The sequence below is a fragment of the Apiospora phragmitis genome, assembly GCF_038363925.1.
Source record: "Apiospora phragmitis strain CBS 135458 chromosome Unknown utg000011l:1.0-3236445.0:1.0-3240683.0, whole genome shotgun sequence".
Taxonomy (NCBI): Eukaryota; Fungi; Ascomycota; class Sordariomycetes; order Amphisphaeriales; family Apiosporaceae; genus Apiospora; species Apiospora phragmitis.
Window position 1 is genome coordinate 1,848,220 of NW_027117411.1, and position 14,047 is coordinate 1,862,266.

A 14,047-nucleotide genomic window follows, 5' to 3' on the forward strand; every position below is an offset into this window, starting at 1 on the left:
TACCTGCTAAAATTTTCGGCTACTAATATTAATAGTACGTTAGGTAGGTAGGCAGGCTCCAATGCTGACTGTTTCTTCCTTTCCCGCCAAGGCAGGGGCGCTAAGGGGTCCCTTGATCGGGAATGCCGTGGTGAGAAAATAGCCGGAAAGGGTTGGGGTGAACATCGCTTGGTGGCTGCTGTTAGATCAACCCATCCAGCCCGTGGTCTAGTTCGTGGTCTCCTGAACCAGCGAGGGATGGGTCTTCTTATTCTTATACTAGAGTGCAACAATAAATCGCATTACGAACGGGAAGGATGAAGCCATGCTCCGTGGAACAGTCCAGAGAAGAATAACGTGGGTGGCAAGACACATGAGTTGTATTTGTGGGACAAGTTGAGTAACAATAACCGACTCTCCCGGTTCGCCAGAATGCCTGGATGCCGCTATTTCGATTTCGTACGTGCACTAAGAATGCAACGAATGCTTGATTTCTATCTGATAGCGCTGCGCGTACTTTGATGATGTAGGCTCCGGTAGGACGGGAAAGACGTATGTCAGGCAGAGGTAAAAATGACTTAAGTACGAAAGCTGGCCATGTTCCCAAGCAAGCCGAAACAGACTGAGCCTGCTCTGTGCGCAGGCGTGAGTGTGGTTATCAGCAACAAGCACTATCGCCTTGAAGCATTATGGTGGTATGAATGAAACTCGTAGGGAAAAAAGCCTTGGTAAGGAAGAGGTACTGTACATAATCCAAGAATAGTCGGGCTGTGTTGCTGTCTTTGCAAGTCCATCCTAGACTGCACAAATTGCCATGTGCATGAACGGCTCGCTCTCACCGCCTTTGCTGGTCACTCTGCTTTCAGGCGGCGGCGAACTCTCATCAGACTTTTAGCCCCCTATTATCTAGTAATCTAGGCGATAAACGATAAGCACGAATCGCAAAGACCAATCAAAACCCGTGCAGGCTAGAACAGTTTGGCAGCAGTTGTCTGTGCTGTGCTGGCTTGGGGTGGGATGCACCCTGTAAATCTTTTTTCAGGCCGACATTTTTTTCTCTCTCACTCTCACAGGGCAACGTGCACCCCCGCCTTGTCGCTCTCTCTATCACTCAGACTCAGCGGTTTCCAGTGGCGCCCAAAAAGATCTCCCCCTCTGCCCCACCTATAGGACCCACATCTTAGACAGAGACCCCTCCATTGGACTGAGGATTCCCCTCCATCGCACCAAAATTCCTGTTGCCCCTCGACCGCAGTCAGAACCCAAGACGAAAAAAAATTGTTTTCTGGGCCAGTCAAATCCCAATCCCAACACCAGCACTAGGCCAAGCTGCCATTATCTGACACAGTCTGCTAGATAAAAGGTGTCTTGCCCTGTTACCCTACCTCGGGCTTGCTGCTGACTTTTTTCCTCCCCTCCACAACCTCTCTTCTTTTCCTCCTACACCTTTCCTCTCCTTTTTTTTTCTCACCGAATATTGAGAGAAGTCTGAGCCTCCAACTCAGCATTTCTTTCTCCGATACCCCGCGTGGTGTATAGAAAAAAAGAACACATCAGAGTGTGACCAAGTTGCCATCATAGAACAGGTCTGATTCTCCATCAGTATCTGTGGGCTTTGATCACTTTTCTCGTCATCTTTTTGACACATTTTTTTCGGTACCGATCTAGACGGTTATCTTGGGTCTCATAGACGATCCGGCGCTTCGTTTTAGACAAAAGCACCTCCCTAATCTTCCGACAACATCCTTCACAATGTCGGCCAAGGAGAACTCCCAATCCATCAAGGTCCTGGACGACCTCATGTCCAAGCTGACCGTCTCCAAGGACGCTGCTGCGACCAAGGAGGCCACCAACGCTCTGGCCAGCTTCATCAACGGTCGCATCGAGGACCAGGACGCCCCCGAGAAGTGAGTAACCCGCACGCCCTTCCAACATCATACCCCCCGCCAATTGCACTTTGTGCGCCTTCCACAGCCCTGGGCTTGTGACCAGGTTCAAGGCCTACTCTCTCCCCGACACCCTACATACACGATATCCTGCGACGTTGCAGTCAGGCAGCGCAAACAGCGGCTTCTCAAACTTTACCCTGTACTGGTCAGCCTGCCATGAAGAGAATTCTCATTCTGCAAGCATGTCGGGGTGATTTTGGTCTATCTCACATTTTGTGGGTCTGCCAAATCACCCCTCTTCTGATAGTGGGAAAAAAAGTCGAGATGTGCGAATTTGCGCTGTGGCAGCTAGAATCGCCTTGAGCTGTTGCGACAATGATCAACCATCTTCTGTCATTTGTATGTATGCTAACATAATGTTGCCTATAGGACTGTTGAGGCCCTGAAGAAGCACATCTCCAACAAGAAGGATGCCGCCCTCCGTGAAAAGGCTGCCCTGGCCATCCAGGACATCGCCCAGCACTCCGAGGTTGGCACCAACGTCGAGCCTTACCTCGTCGTCCTTCTGCCTTCCGTTCTTGCCGCCATTGGCGACAAGATCACTGGCGTCAAGAATGCCGCCATCGCTGCCGCCATGGCCATCATGGAGGCTATCACCCCCAACGCCGTCAAGGCCGTCCTTCCTCACATCATGAACTCCATCCTCACTGCCCAGAAGTGGCCCGAGAAGATGACCGCTCTCGACTGTATCGACACCCTCGTCCGCGTCGCCCCCGCCCAGCTGGCCTACCGCGTCCCCGAACTGATCCCCTGCGTCTCTGAGTCCATGTGGGACACCAAGAAGGAGGTCAAGGAGCGCGCCTACAAGACCATGGAGAAGCTCTGCGAGCTGATCGTCAACAGAGATATTGAGCGTTTCATTCCCGAGCTTATCAAGTGTATTGCTAAGCCCGAGAACGTTCCTGAGACTGTTCACTTGCTCGGTGCCACCACTTTCGTCACTGAGGTTCGCGAGCCTACTCTGGCCCTCATGGTCCCTCTTTTGGATCGTGGTCTGGGTGAGCGTGATACCGCCATCAAGCGAAAGGCTGCTGTCATTATCGACAACATGTGCAAGCTGGTCGACGACCCTACCATCGTCGCTCCTTTCTTGCCCAAGATGATGCCCGGTCTGCAGAAGAACTACGAGAACTTGGCTGATCCCGAGGCTCGTGAGAAGACCAAGCAAGCTCTTGAGACCATCATCCGTGTTGGTGACGTCAAGAACGGTGTCATCCCTGAGGTCAGCCGCGCTAGCGATATGTCCGTCGTCCTTGGCCACCTCAAGGCCATCATCCCCAGCAAGCACTCCAAGACTGCTGAGAAGCTCGGCCCCGTCATGGAGTACATCTCTGCCATTGGTGGTCAGCTTATTGACGAGAAGGAGACCGACTCCGCCGTTTGGGCCGGTGCCGTTAAGCCTTTCGTCGTTGTCGTCGTCGGTGAGGCTGATGCCGAGAGCGTCGTTGACACCCTCCGCAAGCGTGCCTCTCCTGGTATGGAGGGCGTTGATGAGGTCGAGGCTGATGCCGATGATGATGGCGAGGATCTTTGCGACTGCACATTCTCTCTTGCCTACGGTGCCAAGATTCTTCTCAACCAGACCCATCTGCGTCTGAAGCGTGGTCGCCGCTACGGTCTTTGCGGTCCCAACGGTTCCGGAAAGTCCACTCTTATGCGCGCCATCAACAACGAACAAGTCGAAGGCTTCCCCAAGCAGAGTGAAGTCAAGACTGCCTTCATTGAGCACGATCTGGACTCTGCTGATACTGAGATGACTGTCATCGACTGGACCATGAAGAAGCTTGCTGAGGCTAAGGTCGAGACGAGCCAGGAGGATGTCAGGAAGCAGCTCGACGAGTTCGGCTTCAACCCCGCTATGGTTGACGGTGGCATCACTGCTCTGTCTGGTGGTTGGAGAATGAAGCTCGCCTTGTGCCGTGCTGTCTTCGAGTCCCCCGATATTCTGCTTCTTGACGAGCCTACCAACCATTTGGATGTGAAGAACGTCAAGTGGCTGGAGGATTACCTCCGCAACTCTCCCTGCACCTCCATCATTGTCTCCCACGACAGCAGCTTCTTGGATAACGTCACTCAGTACATCATCCACTACGAGCGCTTCAAGCTTAGGCGTTACAAGGGTAACCTGAAGGACTTTGTCAAGCAGAACCCTCACGCCAAAGTTACTACGAGCTCGGAGAATCTGAGATCGAGTTCAGCTTCCCCGAGCCCGGTTTCCTGGAGGGTGTCAAGACCAAGGCCAAGGCCATTCTCCGTGCCACCAAGATGAGCTTCCAGTACCCCGGTACCCCCAAGCCCCAGATCAGCGACATTACATTCCAGTGCTCGCTCAGCTCCCGTATCGCTGTCATTGGTCCCAACGGTGCTGGCAAGTCCACACTGATCAACGTCCTCACTGGTGAACTTATCCCCACCGCCGGTGAGATCTACCAGCACGAGAACATCCGTATCGCCTACATCAAGCAGCACGCCTTCGCCCACATCGATAACCACTTGTCCAGCACTCCTTCCGAGTACATCCAGTGGCGATTCCAGACTGGTGAGGATCGTGAGACCATGGACCGTGCCAACAAGGTCATCACCGAGGATGATGAGAAGGCCATGGACAAGATCTTCAAGGTCGAAGGTACTCAGCGTCGCGTCATCGGAATCTCCAGCCGCAGAAAGTTCAAGAACAGCTACGAGTACGAGTGTTCGTTCGCCCTTGGTGAGAACGTCGGCATGAAGAACGAGCGATGGGTACCGATGATGTCTGCTGACAACGCCTGGTTGCCCCGTTCCGAGCTGTTGGCCTCGCATCAGAAGATGGTTGCCGATGTCGATATGAAGGAGGCTCTCGCCTCTGGTCAGTTCCGACCTCTGGTCCGAAAGGAGATTGAGGCCCACTGCGCCAACTTCGGTCTCGACGCTGAGCTGGTGTCTCACTCGCGTATGCGTGGTCTGTCCGGTGGTCAGCGTGTCAAGGTCGTCTTGGCTGCCTGCTCTTGGCAGCGACCCCACTTGATCGTTCTTGACGAGCCCACCAACTACCTGGATCGTGACTCTCTCGGTGCCCTGTCCAAGGCCCTGAAGAAGTTCGAGGGTGGTGTCATTATCATTACTCACTCGGCTGAGTTCACCAAGGACTTGACTGAGGAAGTCTGGGCTGTCATGGACGGCAAGATGACTCCTTCCGGCCACAACTGGGTGCAGGGTCAGGGCTCCGGCGCCCGCCTGGACAAGAAGGAGGACGATGAAGAGGAGAAGTTCGATGCTATGGGCAACAAGATCGTCACAACCAAGAAGAAGGCGAAGCTGACTAGCTCCGAGGCACGCAAGAAGAAGAAGGAGCGTATGGCCCGCCGCAAGCGTGGTGAGGAGGTCTTCTCCGATGAGGACGACATCTAATCGCTCCGCCCCCGAGATTCGCGACGCGATCCTTTACGACTCTTCACGCATAATCTATACCACGTATGATCATGGTCACGTCCTTTCCTTTTGTCCTTTTCTCTTGCGATGAGCAGAAAAGTTTTGGGTTGCATGGTTTACGGCATTACTGTTTCGAGCGTCACTGGTTGAAAAAAGAGACAACTGGGACAGGCGCACCTTGACGGCCGCCAGAGTCGTTGAGGCGAGAGTGTCTGGATTGGAGGACCAGGCATCATCACCTCCCAGAATTCTGGCTGCGAGGATACCACTAGATAGAGAGAATGCAATTCCGTTAATAGACCTTTGTTAAGACCAACTTGTGTGTTTGCTCGTGAAATTTTGGCAGTATTTGGGAGTAGATTTTGAGGGTTGGTAGTACCCCGACAGTGTCTACTGATTGGATCAACATCGTACCCATCGCTAACTTCAGGTCTCTGTGGCCCCTGTAGCTTTAGCTTGCTGGCGCCAGCACCCGAACGCTTCTGTCCTGCCAACGCTGGACAACGTTTTCAACACCACATTGCCATTCTGCCAGGAATGCACCTGTAAACTTTGATAGAGTTTTTGGGCTCTGCGTAAGCGACATATGGGAAAGAGTGTATAGAATTGAAATGCGTTGGTCTAGTCTTCGCGGACGCTGTACGGGGAACGGTTCGTGCCCGTGTCTTTTCATCTGTCTTGTACGCTTCAAGCTCTGAACTATCCCCTTGATCACCATATAAAACCTGGGGGATTGCGGCACTTCGGTTCCTATTGACATCTCAGCGTGTTATAAATTCCAGTTGCTGAGGGCAGCTTTACTCAGAGACCAAGGCGAAGCGGTTTTATGGATAGAGGACACACATAGCTGGCCTCGATGTGAGTTTCATTGTTCGCCCGGAGTGTGTGGCAGGCTCGAGGCTCACCAGGCCAGTCACTCATTCAACTACTGGAGCTAAATAAGGAGCGACTTCGACGTGGACGAGGCCAATACTTGTAACTTCTAATTGAAAAGGCACGGTGCACAAGTAGGCGCTCGTATAGGGTGTTGCAGGATCTCAGACGAATATCTTGGGACTCAGCTCAGTTGATCTGAACTGAAATATACATAAACTAAGTAGATATTTGTAATCTGTGGAAACACGTGTAACTTACATGCGCCAAAAATACGTCTTTTATAACGGCAGACCTCCGAGTTACCAACAGCGACTGGGAAAAGGTAGTGATAGAGGTTTCGCATTATCTGTCATGTCCGCTGTTGTCAAGCTTCTGTCGATCCATGGGATAGTGTGTCTTACTCACGGTCTTGCTTGCCTTATTCATCATGCTCCGGTCCAGGCCAATACCACGACTTTGGGACAGGTCTTCTATCTCTCTGATGGTTGCAACAGGTTACCAAGATCCATCCTCGGTCAGCCATGCCCCAAAGCAGAGTAGCGCCCATGTAGTATTTCACGGCATGATTGGCCCACTGATAGCAGCCCGCCCAGACGTTCACCACGATGTTTTTCAATGACGGCATCGAGCGGAGCTCGTCATCAATCAGCGGCAGGCCCGACCCACCTCCTGACGGTTGTTGACTGGACCGGTTCGCGTAAGCTGTCCGAGTTCGCCCAGCGAGGCCTCGACCGTCTCGACGTGTCCGTACTCGGCGACGAGGACGTCCACGGTGTTCGACGGCGTAGTCGGCCTTGCCGCGCGCAGCGTGAGCCCATGGATCGGGAGGAGCGGCGGAAATTGGATCGTGGCATGGCGGACGTGGCTGGCGTTCCCGCGGCCGATGGTGTGCGCAAACAGGACCAGCATCATCTCGCAGCGCTTTCTCAGTTCCCATGCGGACGAATGCCGGTTCCGTAGGTCGAAGTGGTTCTGCGAGTACATGATCGGGCTTCCCTCGGCTTGGGTCTGCTTGTTCAGGCGGAGTACCGCAGGCTCGAGGCTCACTTGCTTGCCGGTCTTGTCATCACGCCCGACCAGCTGTCGCCATGGAGATTGGTATAGAGGCTCGTCCATGATGCTGATTGTGATGTCGGGAATGAAAAACAGCTCTATGTACACCATGTTGCGTACCTCGGCTGGGAAACGGAGGAAGTCCATGTTTGTTGTCTTGAGGGCAGGGCTCCTGGATGGAAACTTGATCGAGTTGGGGAGTGGCTCCCGGGGTATTAGACTCGTAGCTGTGGATTTGGGTTATATGTTCTGGGATAGTAGCTTGATGATTAATCGAAGTGGAACTGAAGATGGCGAAATAAGGGAAGCTCGATTCTGTGTTGTCCGGTAGATATCTCTGGTGACAACTGCAATCAATCACACTCTGTTTATACAGAAGCAACTATCGCATGATGGATGCAATGTTTATTTCAAAGGGTCGGGGTTCTCCTGAAAGAAATGGCGGTTGTCTTGCGGCCATCGATGCCTGTTTGCCTGTGCCTAAGCTGCGTCTGAGTCTCGCCTAAGTCTAGTGTAGCATGGCAAAGCCTTCCCACTTGCCCTAGGAAAATATTCTTCACCGGGGCAACATCATCGAAACCTCAGATACACATCTTCTGGGTTCACCTCAAATCTGATAGACTTTCCCCGTAGTTCTTTGATTACATCCATAACGCCTTTTGCCGCGGTTGGCTTCGCCTTTTGCGCTCTCGAATCTTGTGTATGCGTTTGGAAGAATACATGAAGCCGATGCTGCCCACGAGCTTTCAGGATGGACATGCGGTATGAGTTAGGCGTTACTCTCGAGGATATGTCGTAGTGGAAGATAGTGAGCGCGTGTAGGACCGGGAGAGTCTAAGCCATCTCCATGGCGGGGGAAACTCGGCTCGACTGGGGACTAGTTGACGTGCGAAAGTGGTGATGTTTGATGTTTGTCACAAACAATGGCTCTTAGTGGCCATTGAGTCCCCCTCCACGCGAGCCACGCGAACTTGGGTAAGTATAAAGCAGTTTGGAGTTTGGTCTGATGGCCAATTTCTCTTTTTAGTAGTGTGCAGTCACTGGAACAGACGTCCGCGAAGAGCAATGGGATGATAATGGTGGTTTCATCAAAGAGGAGAGATGCGTGACGAGCCTGATAGAGAGGTCGATACATGCCTGAAACAAGATACTCAACAAAGCAATACTCTTTGTCCGAGTCTAGAGACTGCACTGGTTAACTCATAGTGAAACCATATGGTACTTCATGGGATACCTGATCGTACGACCGAAAGGGAAGGAGCCGTGTATGATAACAAAATAGCCATGGAGGGTAACTACGCCTCAGAAGGAAACGTTGCTTAGCGAAGACAGCAGAGCGAATTGATCAGGGCCTTCAGACCAGGAATCCATTACGCCACGCGTTCGCTCAAGCAGCGAGTAAAGCACATGCAGCTTATCTCCAAGGTACGAAACCGTTAGAGGACTCCAAGTTTTGAGGGCTGCAAGGGATAAAGAGGCGATCTTATCACCCTAGATCGAACCAGTCAACGGGGTTGCTTGGCATTTTTACACAGAGAAGGATTGGTCATGACTGACATATAGACCCCTCACGCATACTCTGAATTAGGCTCTGCTGTGAACTTGCAACAATACAGATGCCCAGATGATGAAATGTGAAGAACTATGAGTCTGCTGACAGCGAGTAGCCTAATGATCCCAAGGCATCCTTGCTGCACAGGAAGTGCTGAGACTTCGCTAGAAACTACCCCCTCGAACCTGGGAAAGAATTTTCCGAGTCAGGTACTATGACTACCCAGAGTTTTACTTGAATAGAAGAGAAGAGCTAGCAAGACAAGAAGTCGGGCCGGGAGCAAACAAGCAGGATCTTTCGGCTCAGATGCCACAGCTGACCAATCCCAGATAACATGTTTGGCACTTTCGGCTAGCTTCAGAACCCTGGGAATAGTCACGGCCACTGCAACATCGTGGGTTGGGCGACCCCTTGCCGGGCCGGTCTTCTATGATACGATGCAGTTGGCGCCACATGGTGAATTGGTGTCCGCATCCAGCTACAGAACTAGCCGACCGCTTTGATTTGTTTGCTGCATTGCAATGCTTCGCCACGCTGCACCCAAGATTGTGTTGCTCGGGGCTTTCCCCGCCTCGTGCATGTGGAATTGGTGGGACGCAACTGTGGCCGCTCTTCTATGTTCTAGGCTCTCAAGATGATCCCAGCGAATGATACGTTTCTGGAAGAACCAACAAGATTAACTGCGTTGGACCATGCGCCTTACAATATCGCCGTACCCATATCAGAACATCCAAGTTGTTTCTGACATGAAGGTGGGTAGCAAGCCGCCATGCTAACAATTCTACTGCAAATCGCATGCATGAGAAACTGTTATCACTTGGACTAGATACATTGCGAGCCTATAGTTGCAGTGCATCTGGTCTGCGCTGGCGGTGACCTGAGTTCTGCTTCCATTGGTCGTACGTTTTGACTAGACTTCGCCAAGCAAAGTTTGCGACTTCCTATCGTTCAGTGATAGCATGATTGGACTGCCAAGAATATCGATCATCACTTTCCCTCCCTTTCTTGGCGTGACTTGCTTCGATATTGCTGAGCAAACATCGACCCTTGCTTGACGCAGTGTTACCACTCTGCTGGTACCCAAATGAAATTAGCCGTCTCGGGTCGAACGAAAGAGGAGCACCACCAAGCAAACAGAACCTTCCAATCGGGTCCAAGAAGAATGACTTAAGTACTGCGAACACCCGAAAAACGGCTCTTTGGCTAAGTTGCCGTCGCACCGTCACTGTACATGGGGTATTACTTCCTTTCAAACCCACACCTACACCATCACATAGCCAGGTAACCGAAGCCGAGCTTGGCCAGAAAACCCCATCCACCTCACAACTAGTAATACACTTCACCTCGCGCGCCATGGGTGACGACTACCTGGACACTACTCCGGCGCGGGATCCGCCTCCAGGACACGAGTCCAACCTCGTTGACCCGGAGTCACTATCCTACCAGCTGGTGACCGTCATTGCCGTGACGTCTGCGCTCATGCTTCTGCTGACCGGATGTCGAACGTATGTGCGCCTCAGAGTCAATCACTCATTTGGCCTGGACGATTGTGAGTTCCCCGCTGCAGCATTCTGCCAGCCTAGGGCTTGTACTGACTAGTCTCAGGGTTTTGTATCGCAGCAACGGTGAGATCCGTTGGGCTCGAGGAGGTGCTCAGCATCCTAACACGTCCACTTTCCAGATAGCTACATTGGCATATGCTGTGGTGGTACTTTGTCGTAAGTGACAGAACTTACGAAACAACTGGAATAGACGGCTGACAAATATGAAAACAGTCTGTGACATGCCAGGCAACAGTCTGCTAGGGATTCACCTGTGGGATGCTTCCCTGCGCAAGTATATCCAATACTTGAAAGTAAATCTTGCCTTTTTCGGAAGTTTCATTTCTTACTAAAATTACTTCTCTATGCTAATGGGATCCTGTTGCTAATGCATGCTTCAACGCAGCTCTCGATAGCAGATATGGTTATCCATCGCCTCTGCAACACCTTGATCAAGGTGGCCTTCTTGGTCTTCTACCTGCGTCTCTTCGGTCCTGTTCGCCAGGTCAGGATCATGGTCTGGGCTGGGTTAGCCGTCGTGGTCACTTTTTGCATTGTCTTTATGATCATAGAGATAGTGGTCTGCGTCCCGTGGCCTAGCGAGCATGACGGCTTCTTGGATGATCGCTACTTCGCACGCTGCCTGACCATCTCCCCGAACCTCTTTCTAGGAGGAACTTATTTCTCGGTCATCATGGACTTCTATATTTTGTTCATCCCACTGCTTCAGGTGAAAAACCTGGTCCTAAACAAGAAGCGGAAGATCGGAATTAGTTTTGTCTTTCTGACGGGTCTAATGTGAGTAAATCCCCCGTGGTACGGAGCAACAGCTGACTCTTCTTGGTAGTGCCATTGCTACTGGGATAGCAAATCTGATTATACAGTACTTTTTCGACGTTGACGACTTTTCATGGTGGTCAGGCATCGCCATGTATATCACCGGGTAAGTGAAACTCCCACATTGACATCGACTCAGGAGAGACTTGAAGGGCGTTTTCCCACCAGAACCGAGGAGATAACACTGACCGAGTCACCCAACCGCAGTTACTTGGAGCTCAGCATTGGTCTCGTCGCTCTATCTCTGCCAGTTGTGATCGCCATCTTCGTGAGCCGACTCACGGACTTAGGACGAACACTGAGCTCATGGGTCCGGCGCTCGCGTGAGCATCTCGGCTCGGGCGAGAGCACCTCGAGCTTGACCCCCGACGGCAGCCGCGCGACCGCAGGATCAGCACCGGAGCTGCCACAACATTTACCGGGTTCGGGGCTTCCCGGATTGCGTAAGTTCATTCGCAACCTCAACCGCCCCCGGGCTCAGAAATCCGAGCCCGGCACTGTCATGTCAACTTTCAACGATCTGACTACGGCTGACATCAGCTACCATGCCCAATTGAAGAAGACCCTGAAGCCCAGCCAAACCGTGCGTAGCAGCAACAAGTACGAAAAGTTTTGATGGCGGCCTCTCGTCGATTTTTCATGCGTGGGTCAAATCATAGTCTGTATTGCAACTACGAAGGTTGATTGGAAGTCATGCTGCAGGCAAGTCGTCATGGAAAAATGGTGTGCAGGCTGGAACAGGGCTCATGGATGAAGGATCTGATAAGGAAATACTAGGGCAATTCTACATATATATGGACCATGCCAAGCAGAAGGAATATGCAGTGGAGAAGCAGATCAGATAACGTGATGCCGATATCGTATCTTGCCATCAGTAGGCTGATAACTATAATCTGATTGAGGACCCTTGAGGCCGGATGTTCTAGAGCGTCGTCTGCCGCATACCCACTTCCCTGGGAACAGCCGCGTCATACCAGAAAACAAAGAGTCCCAATGGCAGTGGAGGATCAAGATTAGCAACTTCATTCGCCAAGCACCGGGTGTGAAGATCCCTGTGGGGCCGGACGCCTGGACTTCCTTCCCCTTGTCAAAACTGGCCAGGGGGTGGCACTCAGTGGGGGTTCGTTTCGACGTGAAACTGACACGCGCTATAGAAAACGTCAGCGTTCCCTACAGTAAAAACAGAAAACATTGCGAAAAAGAAAAAGAAGAAGTGGACAAGCGCGGCTTGGCGGCTCCTTCTTCGGTGTGTTGGTCTCGTGACTCAACAGGGACTCAACTGGAGACTCGTTCCACCCTCGCTATTCGACTCGTCACAGGGCTGAAGCAGGCATTGGATTCCAGTCAATGCATCCTATCCACGACTCTATGTCATACCAACTGCCTGTTTCGTTTAATTTGGTCCATGTGTTGGTCTAGTTCGGGTCTTTTCCTTCCCTTCAGGGACCTCTGTTCGTATGCATGTTTCGGTGCAACCCTGTAAGACGAAACGGAAGATCCCAATAAGGCTTTATAGAGTGCCATGCAACACTCCTATTGGTTGCGCCACAGAGGCCAAGCCTGCGAGACAAGCCTCGTACGAGGGAGAGGCTTGCCACTTGCTGCTTGCATCATCATGGATTGTCGTGGGCGCTGGCAGGGAAGATCCGCAGATGGCATCCAGCGATTGCTTGAATTCTATCTCTGTCGAGCCGCTGTGATTGTCACATGCAACCCCCCCCGGCATAGCCGGCAACTAAACTTCAATAAGTAAAGCGCCCTCGGTCGCGATGCTTGGGCAGCCCGGCAGTGTCAGCGCTTGTTTCACGAAACTTTGAGCTTAATCGGACGACCCTCCAGAGTCCAAGCCTCTTGGCGTTGGGTAGCATCCGCAGTGACGGAGTCAAGCCTCCCCCTCGAGTCCACCCCCCTCGATTCCCTTCTTTTTTCTTGCGCATTCAGCGATTGTTGCTGTAATTTCTTAGGACCGAAATCTGACCGAGATTGGATTGGGTGCCATTTGGGACGCTCGAGCTATGGGCTTACGTGGTAGGGGGCTGTGGAGTGCAGATCTTCCACTAGACGTTACCGGAACTGCCTTAGGCCACGAGGCAAAGCGACCTCCTTCTCTCCACGGGATTATCTCATTCCTTCGACAATAAGGTAGATCGTCAGAGTCCCTACTCTGTATGGCTTCTATCTTGATCTCTGTAACGAAGGAAGAGCTTGCCGGACCCGCACTCCAAACAGGGTGAATACGGCTTCCTTTGGCGGGCCCCCCTGCACCAGTTCCAGCAAAAGGAGTAGTGGGGGGAGGGGGAGCCTTGATCAAGCAAAGGTCAAGACTCCCAGGTAAATGGACTGTACCGATTCCTATCCTTGGGCAGCTCTAATTTTACATGGAAGGATCTACATACCAGCCGCAGACTCTGGCAATGCCAAGAGCGCGTGCGGGAGGGAGGCTTGTCATGATAATCTAACGGAGGCTTCGTGCGGGCCCGGAGTCCAGCTTCCAGACCTCTCTATCTCCCTTCTTCGTGCTATTCGACACACAAGACTTGGTTGATTATCAAAAGATATCCACCTCTCTTGGCCAAGCCGGATCGTCAAGGCCGGGTCGCTTTGATAAACCAAATCTCCTACCGCATCGTCGTTCTTGGCAATCCAGGTTCGCCTGTATCTCATTACATGCCGTCGATATTAAAAAATGCTTGTCAATATGGCGGCAACAAAGGGTAACCTTGTGCTTAAATACAGACCATCCTCTAGTATCGTGTCTCTTGGCTGAACAAACCCAAACATCCTTTGGCTGGACCACTTAACTTACACGGCGCGTCGACATTGCAGTATAAGAGCTCGCCTGCCAGTAATAA

The 14,047-nt window shown here is 52.0% G+C and overlaps 3 protein-coding genes across 3 annotated transcripts; all 3 read left to right on the top strand.

Annotated features, from left to right (window-relative positions):
- Nucleotides 1–1,731: 1,731 nt before the first annotated feature.
- On the top strand, nucleotides 1,732–5,315 carry PG994_013339 (elongation factor 3; the record flags this gene model as incomplete). The annotated part of the gene is given in 3 exon segments (XM_066864748.1): nucleotides 1,732–1,886; nucleotides 2,298–4,089; nucleotides 4,101–5,315. 3 exon segments carry the CDS (start codon nucleotides 1,732–1,734, stop codon nucleotides 5,313–5,315), a joined length of 3,162 nt encoding a protein of 1,053 aa, XP_066709709.1.
- A 1,512-nt stretch (nucleotides 5,316–6,827) lies between these two features.
- PG994_013340 (uncharacterized protein) lies at nucleotides 6,828–7,172 on the top strand (the record flags this gene model as incomplete). Its single annotated transcript, XM_066864749.1, has 1 exon — nucleotides 6,828–7,172. The coding sequence occupies one exon, from the start codon at nucleotides 6,828–6,830 to the stop codon at nucleotides 7,170–7,172; it is 345 nt and encodes a 114-aa protein (XP_066709710.1).
- Nucleotides 7,173–10,170: 2,998 nt separating this feature from the next.
- On the top strand, nucleotides 10,171–11,811 carry PG994_013341 (uncharacterized protein; the record flags this gene model as incomplete). Its single annotated transcript, XM_066864750.1, has 6 exons — nucleotides 10,171–10,322; nucleotides 10,423–10,535; nucleotides 10,593–10,672; nucleotides 10,765–11,156; nucleotides 11,206–11,301; nucleotides 11,364–11,811. 6 exons carry the CDS (start codon nucleotides 10,171–10,173, stop codon nucleotides 11,809–11,811), a joined length of 1,281 nt encoding a protein of 426 aa, XP_066709711.1.
- Between the last annotated feature and the right edge of the window lie 2,236 nt (nucleotides 11,812–14,047).